Below are 27354 nucleotides of genomic sequence, written 5' to 3'. Positions count from 1 at the left end.
ATGGAGCGGGTGTTGATCGTAGGCGCCGGCCTGACGGGCAGTTTGTGCGCTGCACTTTTGCGCAGGGCGCTTCCGCAGCGCCCACTGCAAATCGTGGTGTGGGAGAAGGCGCGGGGCGCAGGTGGGTCTCTCCCGTCCGCTTCTCTGCAAAGCCCACCGGGTGACAAGGCTTCGGCCGGGATCTGGGGCGGCTGACGTGTTGCGCCCGCTCTGCCCGAAGTCCCCGAAGTCCCGCACGCGCTGCAAATACTGACAGCTGTCCCGTAGAAGCTGCCACGTCCGGCGTGAATTGATCTCATGATCTCAGCGAGAGATTAAATTTTGTTGCCTTCTTAACGCGGGGGGGGGGTTAGCCTAGTAGTGGGGGCGGGGGGGGGGGGGGAGGAAACGGGAGGCTTGTGGCACTTTGGAGTTTTAAGGTTTGACTCCAGCGCAAGCTTTCAGAGCAGGTCCTCGCTAGGACGTGAGTGAAGCGCCACTGCCCTGCGGCCTGTAAGGTTGCCAACCTCCAGGTGGGACCTGGAGATCTCCTAGAATTAGGACTGATGTCCAGACGACAGAGACCACTTCCCCCTGGATCAAATGGCTGCTCTGGAGGGTTGGCTCCTATGACATCATGCCCCACTGAGATCGTGCCCCGGGCTCCACTCTCCAGGTATTTCCCAACCCACACTAGGCTGCGGAAGCTTAACGTTGGGAAATGCTAGCCTTTTAAGGTGCCGGCGTGTTTACGATTCCCTCTTCCCCTCATGTTCAGGGGAAATAGCATTACTTCAGAGTAAGGTCGCATAGAAAGGAGCGACTCTTACTCCCCAGCAAATGTGCACAAGCTTGGGCTCTGCAGCCAAGACGTTTGCGCGGCAACAATCCCCCTCCAAAGGAGATTGGCTTCAGGCTGGGAGAGCGGAGAAGCAGTCCTTCCGCCGGGTTGGTTGCTTTAAAAGCGAGGCGGCAAAGCCCGGCCGTTTGCTCCAATCGCGTCCCCGTCTCTTGCCAGTTACCACGGCGCCCGGGATCAAGTTTGCCCCTCGGAGGAAGCTGATTGGACACGAGCGGCGGTGTTTAAAAAAATTTCTGTCTCTATGCACGTGATTTTAAGGGGGAAGAATGTCTACGAGCCGGAGCGCTCACGATCCGAGGTGCACGGCAGATCTAGGAGCTCAGTATATCACGCGGGAACCCGAATATGCCAAAAAACATCAAAGGTGAGGAGGAATGAACGGGGTTCACTGTCTGGGGTGTGTCAACAGCTGATGCTACTGTTGTAACAAATGGTCGTTGATACCCTTTAATATTTCCTCACTACCAATGAATGAAATGCGTGTTGCTGTTTTTTTTAAAAAATGCTAAAGTGACTTCTAAGAGGAAGGAAAAAACCCTTTCTGCACAAAATACGCCGAATTGTTTTAAAAGGCACACTGTAAGTTTTCTAACTATAGTTTATTGGAACAAATAATTTCAGCATGCCTTGCTCACTCTTGTTCAGTTTATTCTTACTTACCCGTACCCAGTGTTGTGTTTTCCAGTTTGAGGAGCCATGTTGTGTGTTGGAATGAGTGAGTGATTGTGCTGGACTGTCCTGATATGTACAAGGGACTCACTTAGAGCTTTGCCAGATATAAATGTATGCTTTTAAGTGTAAGGGTTTTTAGATACAAATGACATCTCAGTTACCGTTAGAGTTTACTTGCAAGCTCAGCTGAGATTAGTCCATCTAGGATTCTGTTTCCAGCAGCAGTTCGCCTAATCTTGCCGACTTCTTAACTGTCCACTGCCTTTGACAGACATTTAGTGTGACACTCCTTGGCCTCCTCTCTGACACTGTGTCGGCCTTCAAGGTACCAAGGAGCCTGGGGAGGTGTTAGGAGGGGGCACAAAGTTAGATACTTGAAAGAAAATATCAGAGTTTGGTTCTGGGAATAGCCATGTCCAGCTGACTAGTTAAGCATATTAACTTTCTGTTTATATTTTGCTTTTAGCTTTTATGAAGAGCTGTTGAATCATGGAGTGCTGAAGCCATTGACAGCTACAATAGAAGGAATGGCAATAAAGGAAGGAGTGGAGAATTTTGTAACACCCCAGGGAATTTCCTCCATTGTCAAGCATTATTTAAATGAGTCAGGTAATATCCAGGATAAATGTGAAGGAGGGGTTCTATTGGCTCTGATTTTTATCGCAATTATCCCTTGAAAATATGTAGTGCTTCAGACAAACATTTGGAGGTGGCGATTCTAAAATACATTTACGTAGTCACGTGTCTCACTGATTAAACGTAGGTTGAACTTGGAGTTCCATAAGTGGAACTTCTAGACATTTTGGCCCTAAAATGTAACTGGGAGAGAAGAGGATATGGATTGGGGCTACAGTACTGAGGAACAAAAGTTGACTCCTTGCCCCATGCCATCCACCAGTTCAAAAATGGCTCCCCCCATCTCTTGGTAAAGAAGATGATGGGGACCACTGGGATACCTGCCTTTTTTTCTCCTAGTGCTACCAAATGGAGCATGGGGGTAATTTGATGGGAAAGGAGCATGGGGGTAATTTGATGGGAGAGGCATGCTCTGGGGGCAAGCATCAACCCTCCCCTTTCCCCACATGCTGATTTCTGGTCCATGTCCTCTACACAGTTGTCTTGCTCCAACTGCTGTTCTTTAAAGTGTCATGTTTCTCTCAGGCCTTGGGGCCTCAGTGGACTCAGCTCTAGGCTAGTGTTGAAGGCAATCAAGCCTTGCCCCTCTTTGGGAGTTTTGCTCACCTCATCACAGGCCAAACCTTTTCTTAATTTCTACTGCCATACTCTCTTTTAGCTTGCTATGGAGTATGGGGGTGTTGATTCACACCTTGGCCCTTACTTTTGCCAGTTCCCTCTGATCCTTGTCTCTGAAGTCTAGGAAATTCCCAAGAACCTCTGCCACTGAGGAAGGGTAGGCAGTCGTGTGTCACCCCAGCAGTCAGAGCTACTACTTGACTTGCCTGCAAGATGGCAACTGCCTCAGCCCGTGCTCATTCTGGAAATCCCCTTCTCTGGTTTGCATTGCTACATTGTGTCAGTCACTTTACCTACTTGCCATTTCCAGTCTAGCACTGTCCAGTTCTAGTTTTCCTAGTGGCTGTGCAGTAAGCTCTACCATTGCTCCAGGACGCATGCTGCCATATAAAGGTTCCACAGTGGCCATATTAAACATAGTTCCTGCCTTCAAAGTGTGCTACCTAGTGTGCTACCTAGTGACTAGAGCCAGGCTGCACCAGACACTTTTGTTCCTTGGGGACAAGGCTTTTCTTCACTCATACAGAGAGTCTGCAACTCCTGGCTCATCTCGGCAGCTGTGGTAAGTGATAAAAGCATTTAGTGGAAGATGACAGAAAGTGCTCTCTTCCCCAGTCTTTACATCAGGGTTTCCCCCTTCTCAGTCTTGTTGAGTCTGTGGACATTTTGGGGGGTTTGAAGAAGGGCCATGGGCACCGGCACCAAATAGATGCAGTGGTTGATGGGGCCAATGACAAAATGGTTTCCATTTGGGACCGGGCACAAAATACAAGATGTTGAGCAGTTCCACAAAACAACGGTAAGTTCCAAGCTTCACCAAGTGCCCTCTTCAAATATCTCATTGTCCGATAATTCAAAAGGGTAATCCAGGGGAAGTGTGATGTAGCAACAGAGGGGGACGTGTCTGGGTGGGGAAGAAGGGGATTGGATGCCGTCTTACACTGCCATCTTAAGGAGAGTTGTACCCCTCTAAGTCCGTTAACTTCAATGGACTTAGAAGGGTGTAACTCTGTTTAGGATAGCACTGTTAATTACCTTACTAAGATGGGATTTGCCATAGGAAATTACATAGTCCAAATGAGATCACTAGGAACTAGGAATCTCTTAATGAGAAATGCTAATATGGGCTTCAGCTCTTTCTAAGGCTTCAGAGCTACATCAGTACCTCTGATGATTTTTTTATTTTATTTAATACATTTTTATCCCTCTCTTCCTCAGAGGAGCTCAGAGCGGCTTACATCATTCTTTTCTCCTCCATTTTATCTTCACAAGAACCCTGTGAGGTAACTTAGGTTGGGAGAAAGTGACTGGGCCCAAGTTCACCCAGCCAGCAACCATTACTGATTATTGTGGTCCTCATTAACCACTGAGGGTTTGATAAAAGGGGAGGCTTGTTTCTCTCTGAGACTGCCATCATTTCTGGTAACCATGCTTACGTAGAATTATGCCCAGTCTTCCTCCTCCTGTTCTGGCTCACAGAGATTGTGTTGCAGAAATCACTTACTGGCTTTCATACGACTGGCACAGAAGATCTAGTTTCAGTCACCAAGATGGTGGGGCAGAAGAGGAAGGTCAACAAAACCATTCCTCATGAAAACTGTGTGTGTGTGAGAGAGAGAGAGAGAGAGAGACTGGGCGTATGATGGCTTAAAATTCAGCGAAGATGCCTTGTCTGTTCTCTAGGATGCCTTACCCTTGCACCACCGATGATTATGGTACTGTGCCTCCTTAATTTTGTAATTTTTAAAAAATTACCTTGTATACTTGGAGTGGCTTACAATCGTGATTAATATCACAACACTCAAAACAAAAGTGAGAATAAGTAAAACACATAGAGCAGCAGCACAAGTTTCCAGGTTAGTTGACCACAAATGCCCAAAGACATAGGTAAGCCTTGCAGTTCATTTTAAAAAGCCATTAAGGATGCCTTGGAGGGGACATTGCAGGATCCTGGAGCTACCACTGAAAACCTCAGCTCCTTCACTAAGAACAGTGAACTCTTTTTCGCATTTAAGTGAGCTCAAAGATAGGCTAGATAGAATAGAGGTCACTTGATGCAGATCTTAATTGGTATCTATGGGGGGGCAGGGGAAAAAGCATGTTCTAGGTTATTAAAGTTTTGAAGATTAAAACCATCACTTTGCATCAATCCTTGAAGATAAATAGCAGCCAATGTAAGCATTGCCTTCTTTCAGTGAGACACTGGGCAGCATTACCTTAAGTACATCCAGTATTGCTTTAACCAGTCGAGAGGGGAATGGATCTAAGATGCACATGATGGCCTTCAGAGCTTGCCACCACCCTGTCCACTCCCTTGGAAGTCAGCCAGCCAATGGCAAGAAGTGGTATCTGATATGCCAGAATAGTAACATCCAGGTCTTAGGGATTTGAATGATTTTGGTAAGAAAGAACCAAGAAAAATCATCACAGTGGGCACTAGATAACCTGGAATCTGGTAAGTCAGTCAGGGCATGTTAGCTCATGCACCATTATGAACAGCTCTGCTAGACACAATTCGGCCGATATACTGGGGGCAGAGAGAAAAAATTCCTGGCTGCTGCCACTGCTGCTTCATAGGCCTAAAATTTTTATTTTATTTTACAAAATTTGCATCCTGCCTTTCTGTCCTCACAAGGGACACCAGGGTAGCTAACAAAACTTACATAATAAAATCGCATTTTAAAACTATTAAAAACCAACAGAAGCAAGCAGGCCCGTAGCCTGCGTGGGGCCCACGGGGCCCGGCCTTCCCGCTGGTTTTGCGGGGCCCCTCCGTCCTGATCCTCTGCTCCCCTGCCCATCGCAGGCTGCTGGGGCGTCCGGCTTCTCCGGGAGCGGCTCGGCGGCGGCTTCTCTACAGTAACCATCACCAAGAAAAAAACACAAAAAACCCCGGTGTCCCAGCAGCCTCCAACCCCTCAACTAAAGACAGGCAAAATACAGAAGGGGAGAAGCAGAAGCTTTTCCCCCTTCTTCTTCCTCCCGCCCCGCGCCCCCGTCACTTCTGGGTAATGTGTGTGCAAAGCACGCACGCGCACGCACACACTCCAGCCTCCCCACTTTCCCCAGGGGCCTCCCACAAGGAAGGGTTTAGCTACGGCCCTGGAAGCAAGTCTCTTGGGGAGAAGTTCCAGTATTTTGGTCTGTGACTCTCTTCGGTTGGCACCCATCTAATATCCAAAGGCAGTGCCCCTAAAGTAGGGCCTCAAAAGATTACTGTCTTGGTTGGGTACTTTCATGAGGTAGTCCTTCAGGTATTTTGGTCACAAACCATATAGGGCTTTAAAGGTCGATACCAGCACCTTGAATTGGACCCAGAATCATATTGGGGAGTCAGTGTCGATGAAGAAAGACTGGGGAGATAGGGTCCCTACAAATCACTCCAGTGAACGTCCAGGTGGCCATATAGGGCTTCAACTGAAGTTTCCAAACACTTCTCAAGGGCAGCCCTATGCAGAGTGCATTACAGCAGTCTAATTTAAATAGCCTTTGTATTGTGTTCAGTCACATTCAGCATGAGTCTTCAGTGGTTGGAGCTACAGTTGTCTGTCTTCCTACTTTATGGTCTACAGTTCCTCTGTATCCTAGGAGGAGGCTAAGGCTCTACCAAACTAACAATGAATGCATCAGGGTGCAACCCTTTCATTGCCCTCATCACTTATCCATCCCACTATTAAGCAAGGAACTCAACAGAGCTACTATCCTGCTATGGCTTGCAGTACCCTTCAGAGCACTCAAAATGTGCAAGTCCATAAATCTCTGAGAGTAGTGCATTCTTCCTCCTATGTCTTAATTTGATAAGGACCTGTCTAGTACGACAGTCTAATTTCAAGACATGCAGCTTCTGGATTGCCAGTTCAAAACAGTAAATTCAAACCATGTCTTGCAAATTCCTGTAGGACCCATTCTGATCATCATCAGATTCACAGTTGCTGCAGAGTCCACATAATCTTCCACAAAGGAGGCCTCAGTCAGTCTGGATATTGACCTTCTCCAAGTTACAGCAGCCCAGGAGTCTCCAACACCAGATCTGAGACTGGCCCAATTAAAAAAAAAAAAATCCATTGCACAATTGGGTTGGTGGTGCAATAACTAATTCCTTATTCTGATCCTGGTACCCACCACCGGTATCCAAATTGGTTGTACTGGATATATTCTTCAGGAAAGTCCAGAAACAAAAGCCATGCTATACCTTTTATAAAGACCAACCAGGAAAACAAACACACACACAGAGCAGTGTGGAAGCTTCCAACTTCTCCAGACTCTCTTATCAGGCTAGATGTTTTAAAAAGGGAGTGGGGTGAGAGAAGAAAAATGTTTTAGGCCATTATCTCTTAAGGCTTCTTGTCTGCATCCTATGTAAAATGCAGGCTTTAATAGATAAGGTGGTGCTAGTATCTGGTTCCCTTTTTAACCCTCTGTGGACAAGAGACCATGGCGGCCCTCAGTTGAAATTTTTTTAAAAAAAACCTTCCAGCAGTTTTCATGGTAGATTATAGCTCTTTGCTTCCCCAGGCTCTGTCCTGAGGTTGGTGAGCCAAGACCAGATTGCCTGACTCATCCAAAATGGGCCGTAATGAGTCAGGCAGTCAACGTGCCAGGTTGACTTCATCTTCCAACCTCAAATCATGGAGGAGGGCAGTTTTTCTTACCGCTGATTTGCAATTAACCAGCTATGAGGTCAAGATGAAGAGACTGTCAACCTTGCATCACTCAGGTAGCGAGATAGCTCTGGATTGTCTTCATACCTTTTCTTCACTATAGATTGACTTTTTGTAATTGACATACCTGTCCTACCCAGGGCACTGATATGAGTGGATTAACTACTTACACTTTTGGTCTCAGAACTCCCTCTGTATCCAGGGTTCATGTTACTGCAAAAAGGACGAATCTCTTGTCAAAGATGGCCATGCAGAGCTGAGCAGACAGACCAGCAAGCAGGGTCAAGGTGAAAAGATCACTGGCAGATTGAATTTCTTGCCCTGTGCTTCTTGTTGCAGAGACGGGAAAGAACAAGTTCGTTAGGACAGAAGGCAGGGTCAAGAACCAGTGCAGTCTAGAAATAGTTCCATTCAATACCTGAAAAAAGGTGAAAGTAAGATCCATTAGTTTCACTGTGGATGCTGCCATATAACATGTTTATAGCAACAGGCTAAGGGTAAGAGATTTCTCCAGGTTGACAAAGAGCACATGAGAGTAAATGTCCAAGCAGCATATCTATGAAAAGAGACTTTCCTTGTTTTGTAACCAAAAGGTCTGTTACTCAACTTATAGCTATTTGAGTAGTTGGTTTGGTTTATTTAATGGCCTCTCTTGTTCAAAGCAGATGCTGAGATCCTCTTTGAGCACCATGTTACACAAATCTGCCTCAAGGATGGGAAGTGGGAAGTCAGCAACAATACAGGTTTCTTGGACCAGTTTGATACTGTTATTCTTACAATTCCCGTTCCACAAATTTTTCAGCTTCAAGGGGACATTGCAAACAGTAAGTTTCCATTTTGTTTAATTTAATTTAATCTGTGGTTATTCAAGAAGGATCAAGTCGAGCGCGGCTGTTTCTGATTCTTCAAAAAGGAGAGAATCCTCTGTGGTCTGCAGATGTCACAGTGTGTTCAGTGTGCTGCATGGTACAAAACTGTTATCTCCTGTTTTGTGAGCTCAGTAAGGCTGTAGCAACTGAGAGGCCATTGACTGGTGAGGAAAGTAACCGTGGTTTTCACAGGGTGCTAAGATTTGTCATTTCTGTTCTTACCGTTTCTCCCTAGAGTTGCAGATGGGTTTAGAAATGTGAGAGGTTCCTTAGCATGCTGCAATGCGAGCATTTGCAAGTTTCGTGTCCCTTTTACGGCTTTGCTTTGGTGGGAGTTAACATTAAAGGAGGGGCGGCTGTGGCTGAAAGTGACAGCAACACGTTTAATTTCTGCCTGTTCCTCTAGTTCTCACTGACGGGGTAAATTTATGTCTGTTCTGCACTCCTTCGTGCTGAAAGAGGGGACTTAAATGACTGAGTATCCTTATGTACTTGCATATATCATTCCCAGCACACAAAACACTAGATGCTCAAGAAAAAGGGTTGTGATGGCTCCTTCTCCCGGAATTGCTAGCTTTCTGTGTTCTGGGATTTGTCTGTTTATTCTGCGTTTCATTTAGATGAAACCTGCTCCCCTAGCCTTTGCAGTGTGAGGTGCTGCAGCACAAACAACCGTTTGCTGCCTCGGTGATAAAACAGCCTTGACCTGTGTCATGGTGGAACAGCATTGTGTACTTCTCTCTTCGAGCCCCATTTCATTGCCTGATTGGAGGAGCTGGGTAGAGAGCTGTTGTATCATCAGGGTATGATTAAATCAGGCTAGATGTTACATAGAGGAAGGGGAGAATTAAGTGCTTTGGGGGGGGGGGTTAATTCAACGTGTTCTTCTGGTCAGTTTCAAGGGGAAACTTGTGCAGCTTTCATGAGTGGCCATTACCTAAACAGTCAAGTTCTCTTTAAAATCAGTGTCTTTAGTGATTACGTAACTCAAATAATTGATCGTGTGTATCTGTCGGTCTTATTGACTAATCACTAAGATGAGAGAATATCTCTGCTGGGTCCTTAGTCGGTTGTATTTATCATGCTGGGCATTGTTCATTGTCACCTTGTTACAGGTATGGCCCTGTGAAATGTTGAGACTCAGTTGTAAACACTTTACTCCTGTGGAGTTGTTTGAGATCCTGTTGTGATGTTTTTGTAACGGCGGCAGAACACTATGTTTTGCAACTATGTGCTGTTGTGGATTCTTCAGAACGACGAGAGAATTCTTAGGATTTGGTGCTTAAAGATGTGGTGTCATAAGCACACATTTGCAAGCAAATTCAGTTGACATCAATATGGTGCAGGTCCACGTATTAAAGAGGGAAGGGATAAGTGAACATTTGTACAAAACACAGGTGCAGTGGATCTATTTTTCATACTCCAAAACTAAGGTCAGGAAAAGTGAAATACTCAGTAATGGACGACGTTTTCTTTCGGTCCTCATTTGTGTGGCTTACGTTTTGGGCATCAGTGTTTCCAAGTTCCTCCATTTTGTCTTGGTGCTTCACATTTATTTTATGCTTTCTGTATTACGGCTGTGATTCTACAGCTGGTCTGGAATATAGTCTTTCAGGAGGCCCGTCCCTTAAGTGGGCAAAGATCACCAAATGGCTAGAATCCTTTAGTGGGAAAATAAAAGCTGTTCTTACATTATTAAATTTAAGCAGATTTTTCCCCTTGAAGCCGTCCTTCAGCAATTTTGCCATTTCAAAAGAAAAATATAAAATGAATGCTGTTGTTAATGGCTGTATTTTAGATATACAATCTGCCAGTTCCTTACTTTGTATTCCTATGTGTAGGAAACGTTTGGCATTTGAAGGGTTAGAAGCTAATAAACCTGGAAGTATTTTTATATGTTGCACAGGAACTAGTCTTGTAGCCGATGAGGCAATTCTGTACTTCGGTGCAGTAATTTAAACAGACAGTGGGTGGCAGCATTCTAATGGTCTTTGAAATGGCTGCATCAAAGGGTTCTGAAAAAATTAAAGCTGCTTTCGACTGCTGGGAATACCTTTTAGCTATTGCTTGAACTGGATTTTGCCCTCTCCATTGTTGCTTTTTACAATTAAAATGCAAGGAAAAGGAAAATAAGTGGTCTTGCTGCCTTTTAATTAAAAAGGTTCAGAAATATCTCTGTAGTAATTAATAACAAATAACAATGGAGCCCAGATTATTTTTATATTCAGTTACTAAGAGACCAATCCTAATCAGGTCTTTTTTGAACCCTTCAATGGGGCTTACTCCAGGGAAACTGTTTATTTAGGATTGCACTGTTAGACCCTCACCAAAAATATATAAATTTTAAAAACCCACTGTTAAGGCTCTTCTAGACCTGGCGTGTAGCCACTAGAGGAAAACAAGCAGACATGTCCTTTTCCTAATATGGCGTTTTGTGTGCACGCATAGAGTAATTTGAAAGGCTGAATTTGCAATCCCTAACTTTAAGGTCTATCCTTCAGTTCCTTTTTCATATTCATATTAAAACAACACTCTCCCCCCCCCCTTGTGTTTTTGGGAGTTCCCTCAACTGAACTTCGGTTGGCGGTATGGTGGTGGGAGCTTGCATTGGACTGTAGACGAATCCCTTTGTTTCTCCATATGTTGCTACTGTTCCTGTTTTCAGTACAACCTTCCTTTTCTTTCTTTCCCGTGTCAATGCCTATAAAAAAAATTCTGTACCGTATGCCCTCCGACGTTCTGTAATTGGAATCAGTTATGCAAAATGAGCAGAACATACCTTAGTAACAAGAAAGTGTTACCAATCTAGAGCAAAATTATAAATCTTACCTGATCATAGAATTTGGTGATTCTTCATGTTATTAACTTGCTTGGCATTGTGGCAGTGCCTCAAGGGGGTAGGGTTGTTGACATTTATTCTCAACTGCCTTTTTGGAACATTTCCCGGTAGCTTTGTTCCACTCCTTCTCCTAATTGTTCCACACCACAATTGGTTACCTGTCGAATCTTCAGAATGATTCTCCCCCCCTCCAAAAAAAAAACAACAGTTGAGGATGAAATAGACTGGCTAAGATGTTGTCGTCATTGAGGAAATGGAAAAAGAAGGATGAGTAATCCCAGGAATAAATTGCACCTTCCGTTTTAGTTTGTCCCTTGTATTTCTCCTGGCTTAGCCTGCAGTATGTGGCTGAGTTGAGGGGCATCAGCAACATGACAAGGCTATTTCCTTCCTATGTATTTTTATTTTATTTCTTTAAGACATTACCGTCATACCTTCCTCCTAGGAAGGAGTTCCAAGCCCTTGTTTAACTATATACATTAGATTTAGTTGAAGGAGGAATGAATTTCAAGCTGTTGTTTGACGATGTACATGACTGAACATAGTTGAAAGAGGCCCTGATCATACAGCAGACCCCATTGAACAGATGTAATGTGGGAAGTGACTACTTGGGGTTCTGTGTATTCATTCACTCAAAAGTGCAGTTTTATTTGTGTGGGTGTCTCCTTGCTAACTAGTCTGATCACATGTGCCATATTTTGGCTGTGGCTGCCTGTTACTTTGAGAGAAATTTGATACAAGTTCTACAAAACACATGCCACAAACCATGTGGGATCTGGCTAAGTGGAATAAGAGTTGCCAGGCATGGGGGGTTGCCATCAGCTTTCCCCAGAAGTGATGTCAGTCATCTCTAGGAATCGCCCAGAACTCTATGGTTTTAGCATAGAGTTTTAACCAATTCTTAGAGAGATGTGTTACCACTTCCAGTTTTCCACAGAAGTGACATTGTCCATCGTCAGCACGATTCCCCTACCCCCCACAAGGGACTGGCAAACCTACATGGAATTGTTCTAAAAAAGCCGTGGTTTATGGATGCCCTATTGAGAATGGAAGTTAGCACATGGCTTTTTATATTTCTATACTGAGAGCGAGCGTGGTATAGTGGTTAAGAGTGGTGGACTCTAATCTGGAGGACCAGATTTGATTCTCCACTCCTCCTTCGCATGAAGCCTTCTGGGTGACCTTTGCCAGTCACAGTTCTCTCAGAACTCTCTCAGCCCCACCTACCTCACAAGGCACCTGATGTAAGGAGAGGAAGGCAATTGTAAACCGCTTTGAGACTCTTTAGGATAGAGCAAAGCAGGGTGTAAAAACCAACTCTTCAACTCTTTACGTTTTACATAGCGATAGATTGTGGATTTTCTAAACTTGCTTTTAGAATTTTGGGAAAGGGTAATGGGTTCCACCACAAAATGGCTCCCATGGGAGACAGAGCTAATCACACACTGTTGAGGGGCTCCACAGAACATTGGGAGGGTCCAAGCCAAACATCATCTTACAGTGGAGATGGAAAAGAGATGCTGTTTGATTTTAGTTTTTGGGGTTTTTTAAGATGATTTATTTCCTACAAGGCCACAGGGAGAATTTTCTAGAGATTTATATATTTATGGCCAGGCCCAAGAGCAAGGCCGTGATGCCTCCTGTACTGTTATTGAAATTGCTCGTTCCCCTCAAGCTGCTATGAGTTGTTGGTAGGGAAAAAGACAAGTATGTACCTGTCTTTTTCCCCAGGGCTGAAAGCAACTGGAGGACCCTGCTTCTATTACGGAAATGATTGGAAAGGGTTAACTCCCCTAGCACTAGGGCTCTGATCCAAATCCCCTTCCCCATGGCCGCTTTCTGATATTAAATTAACATCAGGAGATTCAAATGTATACTTTGAATGTTACTATGTTCCATTCCATTCCTGACTTGTGTTTCTTTCCCAGCAGCATACTTATAAAATTAAAACCCCAAAATCAAAACTCGTAGGTACGCAACTATATTTTTCTTATCATCCAACCATTGGCCAAGGATCTAGCACAGCACTGCAAATCAGGGCTGGATAAAGACATTCTGAAACAGTGGGGATCATGTTCCTGCTATCCCTACCTAGTATCAAGGAAAATCATAGCCAGAGGATTTTAAAAAAATAATAATAAAGCTGTGCCAAGACCCTAAGCTATGTCAAGTTTAAGAAATGTAGTTACTTTTAGGTTAGGGTTTTTTTTAGAGACCCTTCATAATCTGAGGCTCTAACTGACGTTTACATGAATCCAATTCTGCTTCAAATGCTATTAATATGTTGCAGGTGTTGTGATAGTGCAACAGATTGGAATTACTCCAACATTAGGGGCTTCATAACTGATCATCATCATTGGCATCTGGAAACATAGGGGGGTACCCACTTGTCTGCTTCCCAGTGCCCAGATTCAACACAACACAATAGCAACCAGAGACACAGGCTGAAGATGCAATGGAGGAATATAATCCTCCTTCCAAACTATCCCGAAGGTACTTTTAGATGTGGCAGTTCAGCACGGGTCAACCTGGCTTCTGTTGCATCCTCGAACATTATATGCTGGAGAATCATTTAAGCCGAGCTCTTGAAACGTGCATCAATGTGCTATTTTTAATGGCTGAGGCTGAGTCAGGCACAGTCCACGTTGCGCTCTGCAGTTATATAACAAGTGAGGTTGCAACTTGGGTCAGCTTGTCCTGGCTGAATCGGGGCACATATGGGAACAACCTGAGGACAATCTGGGCAGTCCCCTTGGGATGCTTTGAGACAAAGGAGCACCACAACAGAATGGCGCTTTTTTTTTGTGCCATCTGATCATGTTGCTTCTTAACCAAAGCACAATTTATAAATATACAAAATTAGGAAGGAGTGCATGTGTGTTTGGGGGCAGGGACTAAGAATGTTACTAAGCAAAACTGGTTGATTATACAGTTATGAACTATGGCATCAACAGGGCTGGTCAGTCGCTCCATGAGTTGTCGGGGGAAGAGATATGCCTCACATCTGTTGAATTTTTAATTTGAATATAAAGTTGTGAAATTTTTGCCGTCCATATTGCATGCAGGCAGTAGTTACTTGCTCCCAGACTGTTTTTAACACAGAAAAAGGATGAACATCTGTTATGTAATGTCAGGAGATAGGGCCCTTATAAGACCTTTCCTCTAGCAGACAGCTTGAAGAACTTGGTCACAAATGAACAAGATTCTCCGATTCACAACCACTAAACTCAGGCAATCTGGGATGAAAATGGACTGCATAATTAATATTAGCATGCCATGCGCTTACCAAGAACATTGCTAGGGAAATTATTCCATTATTTAGCATTATAGACCAGTTCCTCTGAAGAGCTCCGGCTGCTCATGCATGCCAACTTTCTTTTCCACGGCTACTTTCTCAGCACACACTGTCTCATAAAACACCCCCCCCCAAAAAAGGAAATCTTTCCACAACATAAAGCTGTATTTTAATTTCATTTTATTTTCATAGAAAGTGCCAGAAATGAATCATTAGAGAACCGCTTCTTTGACTGTTCATCGTCTGTGTCTACTTCTTAAATCAAGTCTTATGTATATATATTCTCAAGCATTCATCCTGGGAAAGGTTGTGAAAGAGTAAAAAGGCAGAAATACGTGGGTAAGAAGCATTTTACAAACTAGCTAAGAACCTGATGCCAACTGTAGAAAGTTGCTGATGAATATTACGATGCTGGAAGACAGCCTACATAAAGATAGGCTGTCACCTACTATTTTAGCATACAAATTGCTTTTTAATTTAAAATGAAAAAAATCAAAAATAGTTATTTGATTATTTTAAACTAGCTGCTACTTTCTCTGTTCATTATGCCAGAAATATTTATATTTACTGTCTTCTCTCCCTAAATGCATGTATGAAATTGCTGGACTTTCTGATGCCGTTCTTTAATAGATGTATTACCAGTCCGTTCACATTTTTTCCTATAATAATTTCAAGCTGCTGCTATTATGTTTAGTAGTTCTTTTTTTTTTTGCTCCACTTGGTGTCAGTTAAGAGAACAAATAACAACTTGCCACTCGTTATTTTCTGTATTATTCCCGTTACTTCTTTCCAATGATATTTCCTAATTTTGTAGCTCTGACATATATGTAAGGTTGGTTTCTTCCATCTGCCATCTCCCAAATTTGTCATTTATAGTTGCAACATATTTTATCAAGTCTTTCAACTGTAAAACATCACCAAAATAATAATATAAATTTCCCCATAACTGCTCCTTTTAAAGTTTCATTGAGACCTGATTTGCAAATATATTTCCTGTTCTTCTTTGATGAGTCAGTCTGAAATCCCCTTTCCTATTTTTATCACATGGAATTATTTTCCTCAAGATGCCATACATTTTTAATAAAAGTTCATTATACATTTTTCCAAAATACCTTCAAGCCCTTCTAGTTCCTTTGTACCCTTAAAACCTGGTTCCTAATTTGTAGATATTAAAAATACAAGGGAGGCAGCCAGTGCAATCCTAAACAGAGTTACACAACTCTAAATTCATTAAAAATCAGTTGGCTTAGAATGGTGTAACTCTTCTTAAGATTTCATGGTTAACCTTGTAATTTATCACATACCTCATTAAATGCAGTTAATCTGTTACCAACATATAAATCACAAAATCTTGTCAAACTGGAAGATTCCTGGGCAGTAGAGTTACTCATGTTCCTTGCTACAGAAGTATTTATGTGCAAATAATGGAGATATTTGTGACATGATAGATACTAGATATGTTTTGTACTTTATCCAGACATTCATAATAATTTTTTGTAATATCTTTTGGAGCTAAAGAACCCTGAGTAATGATCTGAAGCCTCTTGTGCCTCTTGAAAAGCTGTTCCTGAGGTGGTGGTGGGGGCGCTTCAGGTATGCATGGAATTGAGAGTTTATTTTCTCAAGCATGGCTTACTTATTAATAATATATTTGTATAACTTTTTTGAATTAATATACTTGTATGTATTTTATGAAGTAAAAAAAAAGAACAGCATGGATTCAAGGCGAGAGGTTGTAGCCTTGGTGGAAAGTCCCAGAACCACTATGAGTAGGGTTGCCAACCTCCAGGTGGTGGCTGGAGATCTCCCGCTATTACAACTCATCCCCAGACAACAGAAATCCATTCACCTGAAGAAAATGGCTGCTTTGGAAGGTGGACTATATGGCAATGTACCCCATTGAAGTCCCTTCCCTCCCCAAACCCCACCCTCCTCAGGCTCCACCCCCTAAGTCTCCAGGTGTTTCCCAACCCAGAGCTGGCAACCTTAGCTATGAGAGAGGGAGGAAGGGAGACACACACACATACACAACACATACCCCTTCTCGTGAAAATGGAAGTGCCTCCCGTTTGATCCATTAGTCTTCTTTATTATGCAACAGTTTGTCCCACTCTTTTAACATGGCCCATTATTTCAGTGGTATGTTTTAATTTATCTTCAGTTTCTCAGCTCCCCACCCCCAATTCCATTGTTTGCAAGTCCATTCAATGCTCGTGGGTATAGAGTAAAGCCCATATCCTTCTGCCAATCTTTCCAGTTTTTATATTTGAAATAATGCCCAAATTGACAAAAATGTAATTGATCGTATGAGTTACGGCAGCATGAGTGGGATATATAATCTCTGGACTGCATGTAATTTCTTTATTTATTATCCAGGGCTGGAACACCTTAGGAAGATGTGTATCACTTGCTTCTTCTGCAGTTTTTCAAAAGCCCCTGTCACTTTCAATTCTCCCACTCAACTATCTTTCTAACTTCCTTCTCCTAAAACTCTGACTACCGTTCAGCAGAAACTAACAGTGCAATCTTAAGTAGAGTTACATCCTTCTAAATCTATGGAAGTCAGTTGGTTTAGAAGGGTGTAACACTGCTAAGGATTGCCTGGTATGTCTGGCAGCCTCTACCTAGATTCCCTTGGGTTTGGTTTGGCTGACTAAGGTTGGCTAGGCAGTTGAATTGATGCACAGTGAATCGTTGCCTTTTCAGATATTTCTCTTTTCTTAATAGGATTAAAGCTTTCTCCTAGCATCTTTATAATTCTTTTCTTTGTGATAGAAGTGTGCTGCGTTTCAGTGTCCTAAACTGTTCAGTATTTTCATTGCTAAAAGTGCAGCCCATTTAAAGGACAGAAAAACAAGTAAATACCAAAATCAGAAACAGTCTCTCTAGGACGTGGAAAACATCTCTCCTTATCTAAAAGTTACTTCACTTCCTACGCTGTTCTGATTATCACTAATGAATCAACTCCAGTTACATGGTGCTTTTCTTGTTATTTAATCTAGTGGTCAAAAAGTGCCTTTCACAGTTATTTATATCCTGAAGTTAACTGAAGATTTTTGTTTTCTGGATGCTAGGAGTAAATGGTAAAATAGCAAAGCAGTTTTGCTGTCCTACATTTGTTATCAGTTTAAGTGTTTGTGACTGTTCAGTATCAGATACAAGGTATCGGACTTATGTTGTTTTCATAATTATTTATTTATTCATTCATTCATTCATTTTACACACTACCTTTCTCACAGTGAACGATGATCTTTAATGTGTACCCTCATTGAGTAGCCTTTTATAACTGGAGGAATTAAAGCTGATGAAATGAGCAGTGACTCATGAAAGCTCATACCTTACCTCAAATTTTCTTAGTGTTTAAGGTGCTACTGGACTCTTACTCTTTTCTACTGGAGCAAATAAGTGGTTTAAAGTATGTGGTATTTTACTTTTAAGACAAAGAGTGAATGAACATAAAATAATTTTGTCCTCCCGACTTGATGAAAATAGCTAGGACTGGTACAGGAAGTAACTTAGGGGTGTGGTTCTGTACCAGCCAGTTCAGTGGTTTGACAAATAAAATCATGTTCTTCCAGGTAGCCAGAAATGAGGTCTCAAAAGCAAATAAATGCCACATTCTGCCAAGTTTCACCCATGGTATGATGGGTTCCACTTCTGGCTTGCCAGAGTTTTCCAGGCTCCTCTTGCCCTTGCTCTTCCCCAGTGAAAACCCCCCACCTAAATGACGATTTCTTTTGAAATCAGAAATTGGAAACCCTAAATAACCGGTTCAAAAGGATGCTTCCCTTTTCTCTTGATCTTACCAAGGATATATTAATTAAATCGAATAACTTTATATTTTTCAGTACTTGAAATGTTCTCCCTGTCTACTTTCCATTTTCTGTACTGCAGACTTTCCATTAGAGAGAAAAAATAGCCTATGGGTCCTTAAGAAAAAAGATTGTGGGGCAGGACGACCTCTCTCTTCTGTTTTGCTGAATCACGGCTTTTGAAATGTACGAGGGTTTCTGCATTTCTTTCTCAACTCTAATTTCAGATGTGAAATTGAAATGCTTCCTGATATTTTGCTTCTCTGTGCCTGTCTGTAACAAAGGAAGTTACTGCACCAGTTAGCTTCGGCAATCAAGCATACCGTCTGTGGGCTCAATTATATCGGCTCTTGCTTTTGGCTTGCAATTATAGTGCTATTGGCAGCCTTCTACAGGAGTTCCCCACTTTTCAGATGAAAGCAAAAAATATATATATAATCAAACATTTTTGAAGCCTACGGTAGTAACGTGATCGAAGTGCAGTACCAAGATTTCTCTTCTTTGAAAAACATACAGTACAAGCTGCTTCTCATATTTGTTTTAAATCAATAGTTTCATTTTACTTGGTTTGATGAGTAGCTACAAACAGTTATTAAAAGTTCTAGTCTTTCAGTGTATGGAAAGAGGCAGGATTCATTTAAGCAGATTTATAGTAAGGAGTTAAATAAAATAATGATGGCTTGCTGTGATCTGGTTTCCTTTAAACGCAAAACAAGTTAAGGCAGGTTCAAGGCAAAATTCTCCAATCTTGTATGTTTCACATGGTAGCGCTTCAAATCTTTTACATTTTGGTATTTGTTAATATTCAAAATAGTTTATTATGACCTGCCTTGTCTCAAGATTTCATTCCATTTTTAAAAGTGTTTTACTGTACACCTACACGGGCACCTAGTAAAGTGATGCAGCTGGGGTTCTACACACAGAAGAGCAGACTGTTCATATTCCTAGGATGATCGAGATTCACATGTACTAGCAGCTTCTGCATATCCAGCTCCTTTCTTCAGTCTAACAGCCTTTTTGAGTGGGAGGAGGGAGCTGAAATCCTGCTCTTTGGCTGGTGCTAATTTGGGTTCAGAATCAACCATCTTCTTTCTTTGCCAACACATGATCGGTAGGTTTTTAGCTAGTTCAAATACAGACAACTCCAGATGCTCCACACTTAATTCTTACAGTGTAGGTGTCCATATTAACAACTTTATGACAATGTGTTCACATTCTGCATGAAAAGAACTGCATCAATAAACTGCATCAAAGTAAATGTATAGCTTATGAAATGCATGCATTCTTCTACTTCTAGTGAATTTTTACTTGCTTTCGGCAGTAACAGGGCTGTTGTAAGAACTGAGTATGAATATCTTAATGTGAGACTAACTGGAATTTTATTAATATACAGAAAAACATATTGGATAATAAAGATACCCAGGCCTATGAGGACATGATGCAAGGACACTTACTAGGATTTGGGGTAATCAAGTGGAAGGCAACGACTAAGCATAGATTTCATGCAAAATGTTGCACTGTTGTTGGTTTTTTAAAGACTGAGAATGGGTTACACAGGCATGGTGCACAATTAAAAATATCTCTGTGTGTGCAGGAAAAATACAAATTGAGGAGATCTTCCCCCTTCTCTCCCACCACCACTACTTCACAAAAGCAGAAAACTGCTATATGTCAACAGCAGCTGGCTGTTAAACTTTATATAATTCTGTTGTGTGGATTTAGAATGATATAGCCAGAACTGAATAGAAGAGGACATTATCACACAGATGGAAGTGAGGACAAATACCATTTTAATTTGGCGAACCTGGCCAGGCTTGTTGAAGATAGGGAGTTATACAAAGTTCTCAGCCTCATTATCTGACAATATTGCCTGAATGTTTGTAGATGTGTATAAGGGAAAATATTAGTGATTTGGCTACAAAAATACTTACAAAGAGAATTTTGAAATCCTGTTGTGGCTTTCACTCAGAATGAGTTTCCCCCCCCCTCTGTTTTAAGAAAGTGCTGTGTACTGTTTGACAGGCATTTTAATTTTTCTTTGGCCTAGCTGACTAAATTGGAATGATTTTTCCTTATATTAGTTGTAAAATACCAGCTGTTACTCTGTTTTTGCTTTAAGTTGTTGTTGTTGTTGTCCAGTCGCACAGTCGAGTCCGACTCTTCGCGACCCCATGGACCAGCTCCCGCCAGGCCCCTCCTGTCTTCCGCCGTCCTCTGAAGTTTGCTCAATTTCATGTTGGTTGCATCTATGACACTGTCTAACCATCTCATCCTTTGCCGTCCCCGTCTTCTTTGACCTTCAATCTTTCCCAGCATCAGGGTCTTCTCCAGTGAGTGCTCCCTTCTCATTTGGTGGCCAAAGTATTTGAGCTTCAGTTTCATTATCTGGCCTTCCAGGGAACAGTCAGGGTTGATTTCTTTTAGGATTGACTGATTTGATCTTCTTGCAGTTATTATTAAGTTATTAGCAAAGTTTGTTATGACCAGCACTGGGTTTTGCCAGTACTCATATGTAAAATTCCCCAGATTTCCAACAATTCCCCACTTAGGACATGAGAGAGCCCCCCCCCCGTCCCCGGTGCTGGTGCTCGGTACCAATGAGTACCACCATGAAAAAGCCCTGGTTATAACCTATATAATTAAGATGGGCCTCTTCCATTAAATACCCATAGCATCTACAGACTTCCAGAAAGCTCGTGGGGAAGATGCCATTAAACCTTAGAAGTTCCTGTCAATTCCCAGAATAAGGAGTTGAACCAGGCAGTTGGCATGATTGCTCCCACTGCATAGATCTGAAATCACAAGTTGCTTCCTGGGGAATTTCTGGAGAGGAAATTGTTGGAACAGTATAACTGGTGGAATACTAAGGCCCACTTAGACCCCATTTTAAAGTTTTATTTCTTTGCAGTACTGATTGTAAAGACATCTTGCTTCTCTGCCAGCATTACATCTACAAGGTACAGTCAAACAAAGCTAATTCCACATAGGTTACAGTGCAATCCAAAGAACATTTTTCTGGGAGGAAGTCTTCCCCCCAAATAAACCTGCATAGGATCTTGCATAGATTGTTCCCTGCACCTCTAGTACAGAATCCCACAGAACCATCAGCAGTAGCCCACTGTGACAAGTCCATTTATAATAAAATTGCTTTCATCCATTATGTCTTGGATGTTAGTTTGCGTAGATGAGTTTCAGTTGATTTCACCTGAGAATGCAGAAAAGGTACTTGGAGAAATCTTTGCCCTGTTGACCCTTTTGGCTGGTGACATCTAGCAGTGGCAAGTTGGTCAATTGCTAGTTTGGTGATAAATAATGTTTAATTAAGGTTGTCTGCCAGGCACTTTGAAGCAAGTAGTTGTTAGGCCCCTTCTTAAGAAGAAGCCATCTTCTGATTCTGCATAATTACATGCTTCTCTCTGACATGCAGTTTAGAGGCAACAAAGGGTGATGGCTGAACAACTCTGGGTTGCTGTTGGATGAAGTTGGTTATATGGATTGATCTCAATCTATCTTTTGTCAAGTTTTGCATTAGAAACTGTGTTGTTTATCCAAACAGTTGACATACTGGGAGAACGATATCAACTGTGTTGACTTTCCTGGTTTTCTTGGCAGCTTTTTATATCATTGACTATGATATCTTTCTGGCTTGCCTCTCAGAGTTGGAGTATTGCTTTCTACTGAAGATAGACTTCAGGAAGTATTGGCTTCGTTTTTCTCATGAGACTTATCATGTGGGATCCCTCAAGGTTCAAATTTGTCTCCTGTGCTGTTTTTACATCTACATGCAGCTGCTATGAGAGGTCGTCCAAAGTTATGGGACAAAGAATATTCAATACAGTGTTACATATCACTGTGGGGAGGGGATCTTCTTCCCCCCCCCCAGCAATATATTATTACCTGTTAATTACTCAGCTTGTATTGCTATTATCCCTTTGGTATCTATTTCCACTTTCAATTTATTTGAATTTATTACATTGTAGGTTCTTCTGGCACATGACTCTGCATTACAGTAGCAGCATGCGATAAACATACAAAAATTCTATTCCCATTCTATTGCTGTAATGTTTAAAGGAACCCTTGGTATCATTATATGTAATTCTGAACATGGTCCTAGATATGGATCATTAAATCTGCAAATTAGGGTTGTGTCCAAAGAAGGGGGATTTTTCTGTGAATTTGGGGAACCCAGAGCATTTCAGAAAATTTCAAAGAAGGGGTATGGGGAATTTCTTAAAATCTTTAAGTTCACCTTATCAGAAAAAAACAGCTGCCATTTTGAGTGTTGCTTAGCAACTCCATTAAATAGGCATCCAGCCACAGTAAAGGAAGGGGAAGGCCACTACAGGAGCTACACAGGCTGGGAATAAAGTGAGGGATGGATGAATGGGTGGAGGGAAGAAAGTAAGAGATGGCTCAGAAGGAGCAGGCAGCAGTGGGGAAGCTGAAAACAAAGAACCCTGCCCAGACACATGAGCGAGCAAGCTGGGCAAGTGGTGGTAGAGGCAGGAAGGGTGGAGGCAGCGCAAGTGAACAAGTCAGGCTGCAGCCATAGGGGCAGAGGAGAAAGACAGGCCACATAAGCAGTAAGAGGAGGTAGTGGGAAAGCAAGAAAGGAAGGGGGAAACTACAGGAGGAAGTAGGGACCTTCCATACTAATTCCTTGCGGTTCTTGCTTGTACAGTTATAATTAAATTAATGAACTTCTCTGGGTTTCATTTTGAATTAGTTCAGTTTAAACAAGTTAACTTGGGCTTGATTTCCGTTGTTGTGGGAATTGGGGAACTAAACAGTTATGCTCTTCTAAGTCCATAAGCTTAAATTTATTTATTTATTTCATTTCATTTATACCCCGCCCTCCCCACACGCGGACTCAGGGAGGCTTACATAAGCACAAAGTGCTACAGAGGTAAAACAGGTTAAAAACAGTTAAAACTAATTCACATCCAACAGGATACATGAGAGACTATAAACACACTACTCCCCATTGCATATCAGGAGGGGATCAAAAAGGGGGGGACGCCATGGGCCATGATGTTCCAGATGACCAATCGGCCCGACCCGGCGATACTGCTCTGCTGTTGCACGGTGGTGGTTGTGGTGGTGGCGGCTCCTACTCAAAAGCCTGGCGGAAGAGCTCCATCTTGCAGACCCTGTGGAACTGTAAAAGGTCCCGCAGGGCCCTTATCTCTTCCGGGAGCTCATTCCACCAGGTAGGAGCCGCCACCGAAAAGGACCTGGCCCTTGTGGTAGCAAGCCTGGCCTCTTTAGGGCCCAGGGTCACCAGGTGGTGTTGTGACCCCGACCGAAGTGCTCTTTGGGGCTTGTGTGGGGAAAGGTGGTCCCTCAGGTATGCCGGACCCTGGCCATGTAGGGCTTTAAAGGTAAGCACCAGCACTTTGAAGCGAATCTGGTACGCTATAGGCAGCCAGCGTGTAACTGTGAAGATGGCAGTGTAACTATGCAATCCTCTGCAGAAGTTATTCCAGTATAAGGAATATTGATTCCAATAGTCATACTGGAGTAACTCTACATTGGGTTTCCATATTATTCTCCTATGTCTGCTGGTGGCCCTGGATACTCTAGGGCCAGCTCCTAGGCCCTGACAAGAGTTCTTCCCATTGCCACTATAAAAATTTGTATGAGAAAGGGAAGGGGGTGGTAGTAGTTGTGAGAGGAACCAAGATGGGTTTTAACCAATTACAAGCTGGACCCGATTTTCTAAGATGGCTGAGTTTAACTTCTAATGGATTGAGTGTGGTATATTTAAAACTCTGAGAATTTGGTTTTTAACACATGTTCTTCTTCCAGGCATTGGCAGCATTACTCTTTATAATTCTCCCCAAGAATTCAAGAGCATGCCTCTACCCTCTGATTGTGTAGAATCTTGTATTTCTTATTTCACCAAACACTAGAAAGCATGAGTTTTCTTTCTCTGCAAACACAAGTTGTATAAACCTTGAGAATTTCCAAATAAACGGCAACGCACTTCTGCGCTGTATGATGTATCTCATCAGATGTCAGCAAGCTGCCAAATGTTCTTTTCATTGTGTATGTACTCTGGTTACCTTCCTACAGATCATACCTAGAGAAAATGTATCCCGTTACTTTCAAGGTGTTGCTGTTTTTTTAATAATTGGTAGGGATGAAAATGGGTTTGAGAACAAGGAAACCATATTTTTTTTGTTTCATATCTTATTCTGTTTAATTTCTTTGCAATAAAATGAAGCTGTATGTACAGGTCAGTAGGTTTATGCATAGTGAATTCATTATGGCTTCCCAGATGCTCATATTTAACTAGTAATGATATTCCTGAAAGCAGTAGTTCATTCAAAGGTTATCTCCTTAATTAATGGCTTTTTAAACTAGTTACTACTTTCAGCTTAGTTTAGTGATTTTTATAGTCTACTAGATAAATTTACCATATAGTTTCCTGGTAGGCAATTTGAGGTAACCATACTATATTCAGTGTCTAATACAAAAGTCTGCCTTTACTGGGTCCATAATTTGTGGGTCTAATTCATACATGCATATACATCACTTGATAGCTGAGAGTCAAAAAGTGCATGTTGCTTCCATCAAACTCTCAGTTCAGAAACAAACTTTTATGTAAACTGAGAACTTTTATGTAAACTGCCCCCCCCCCGCATTGCTATATAGATGGCTAAACAGATCCTTACGATCCTTCCCATCAAAAAATGGAATTATAAATTATGTAAATGCCTGGTACATGCATGCTGCCATTTGCTTGGTTGCAGCATACTCATTCCTATTATATGGGCCTGCTCCTGTCAAGTATCTGAATAAGCCCATTGTTTTGAGTTGACATCAGATGATATGAAAGGTCTCCCTGTAGTAGATTGATCTGTGATGGGTCATTTACATATGCAAGTCATCATTTGGCACTACAGTCAACATGGGTGAAAGTAAGGCAATACAAGCCAGTACTGAGTACCGGTAATTACCATCTTCTGCTTTGAGCCCCCTGAGAGAGAGTACTAGTAAGAAATCTAAGTTACTTTTACCCCTGAGTTAACAATGTGTAAGTGTGAACTGGACATTGCTATAATACTAGTTGGAACATACATTGTCATGCAAGTCCAGAAAGAGGCACTTAAGACTTACTGGGTATTACTGTTGAAAGTTAAATTAAAATATTTGGATTTCAATTCATTTAGACCTGTTGCTTTTATTTTCATTTCTTTTCTGTTTAGAAAATTTGTATGCTGCCTCTCCAGGCCTGCTGACGAAGGCTCATTACAATAAAACAAGAAGAAGAATAAGAGATTGGATTAATACCCCGCCTTTCACTACCCAAAGGTGTCTCAGAGCAGCTTACAAACTCCTTTCCCTTCCCCTTCCCACAACAGACACCCTGTGAGGTAGGTGGGGCTGAGAGAGCTCTTGACAGAAACTGCTCTTTTTCAAGAACAGCTCTTATCAGAACTACGGCTTGACCCAGGTCATCTATCCAGGTGCAAGTGGAGGAGTGGGGAATCAAACCCAGTTCTCCCAGATTAGAGTCCGCGCACTTAACCACTACACCAAACAAAGCATACAACAATAAAAACAAATCATAGCAATAATAAAACAACCCTAGTCAATAATAAATTAAAAACAACAACTAAAAGCCAAGCTAACACATAAAGGCATACAAACAGGGGGGAACGCGGGGGAACATAGTTCCCCCGGGTGAGGTACAGGGGGCGGGGCACATGATGAAGCCCCGCCCCCCGCTTCCGGCCCTCATTCTCTCATGGGGCTCGGCAGTGGAGCTGCAAGGCCGGCACCGGCAGCCGGGACCGTTGGGGGCGGTGTGTGTGTGGCTTTATGACACATTTCCGGTGATGTCAGGAGGTGTGGCCTTATGACACACTTCCGGTGATGTCAGGGGGTGTGTCATATGCTAATGAGTTATGCTAATGAGTTCCCCTAGCTCTTTTTCTACGAAATGACCCCTGCATACAAACATCAGCAAAGTCTAAAATGATATTACCAAAACAGTCCTCAGGCTAGGAGCAGGCCAAAACCCAACTTAAAAAGATGGAACCTCTTATATAAAAACTTGGGTGAAGATAAATGTTCTCTCTCAAAGGGAGAACACTCTAGTATGCTTGGATTCCTCTTCCCACAATCCCTAGAGGCAGGAAATTGATTGCCCTTTCCCCCCCCCGGGGGGGGGGGTACCCATCCTCAGTCTTTTTCCTGCCTCTGCCTGCGAGAGCAGTGGATTTAGAGAGCTCCTGAGATTTTCCTTTAAGGAGTTCCTTTGGTTGCACTTTTGTTCTTCTCTTTCCTCATGTGTGCTTTTCCCTTTGTTTAAAAAACACAGTTTGTTCTTCTGGTCTCGTCTTCCCTGCTGCTTCAGTCATGACGGTGTCTGAAGCTGAGGTCTCCAATCATGGGACCTTCTCCGAGGGAGAGTTGGGGGAGGAGATCCCCAGGCAGCAGAGTAGGAAATCCCAGCAATCCCGCTTGCCCAGCCATTCTGCTGTGGCAGAGCTCCTGGAGGGCACCATAGGCCACAAATTGCCTGGCTTGGATCATGAAGAAGCAGGCTCGATTTTTGGTGTCTGTCATAAGAATGCACCTGTAGCACTTGTCAGTCTAAACTAACCCTGTATAATGTGTTACCTGAACCTCTAGGTTCGTAATGGTCTGGTGAGTGCCCCTTACCAAGGCGGGTAGAATGTTAAAAGAAAGTTAGTTGGAATGCAATACAAGGTTATTTAAACAATAAAACTGTTTATTAGCTAAAGACAAGCAAGGAATACAAAAAAGAATAAACAGTCAGTGGTTATATATATAGAACAAAAATTTCCCCATGCACAGAAGCTTCTGGACTGGCCCAGAGAGATCACGAAAGGCAAAGCCTTCTCTGGATCTCTGAGAGTCAGTGCTGAAATGAAGCTTCTGGCCTCCTTTTACACCATATTGGTCCCATACATTTCGATAGAGCCATAGAAATTATAAACTGCATCAATTAACTAACTGCCCTGTTAATTGTGGGCCATCATGGCCTAGGAAATGTTCACACATTCCAGAGGCAGTGGGGCACCCTGATGCTCCTTTGCAAAACAATGCAAGATAGCACCTAAATCTCTAAATGACAAA

The 27354-nt window shown here is 42.5% G+C and overlaps 1 protein-coding gene across 1 annotated transcript; it reads left to right on the top strand.

The window, feature by feature from the left end:
• LOC107118319 (renalase-like) lies at positions 1–22040 on the top strand. The gene is made up of 5 exons (XM_015420623.1): positions 1–121; positions 1100–1205; positions 1980–2122; positions 8094–8252; positions 21856–22040. Exons 1-5 carry the CDS (start codon positions 1–3, stop codon positions 22038–22040), a joined length of 714 nt encoding a protein of 237 aa, XP_015276109.1.
• The last annotated feature ends 5314 nt before the right edge of the window (positions 22041–27354 follow it).

The sequence above is a fragment of the Gekko japonicus genome, unplaced genomic scaffold (assembly GCF_001447785.1).
Source record: "Gekko japonicus isolate JY-2015 unplaced genomic scaffold, Gekko_japonicus_V1.1 scaffold1050, whole genome shotgun sequence".
NCBI classification, from domain to species: Eukaryota; Metazoa; Chordata; class Lepidosauria; order Squamata; family Gekkonidae; genus Gekko; species Gekko japonicus.
Note: the sequence above shows the minus strand (reverse complement) of the source record. Positions and strands in the feature narration are given on the sequence as shown.

Coding starts and splice junctions, on each gene's coding strand:
- LOC107118319 (XM_015420623.1), top strand. CDS start 1: ATGGAGCGGGTGTTGATCGTAGGCGCCGGCCTGACGGGCAGTTTGTGC. Junction 122..1,099: donor GGAGAAGGCGCGGGGCGCAG/GTGGGTCTCTCC, acceptor CGTGATTTTAAG/GGGGAAGAATGTCTACGAGC. Junction 2,123..8,093: donor GCATTATTTAAATGAGTCAG/GTAATATCCAGG, acceptor TGTTCAAAGCAG/ATGCTGAGATCCTCTTTGAG.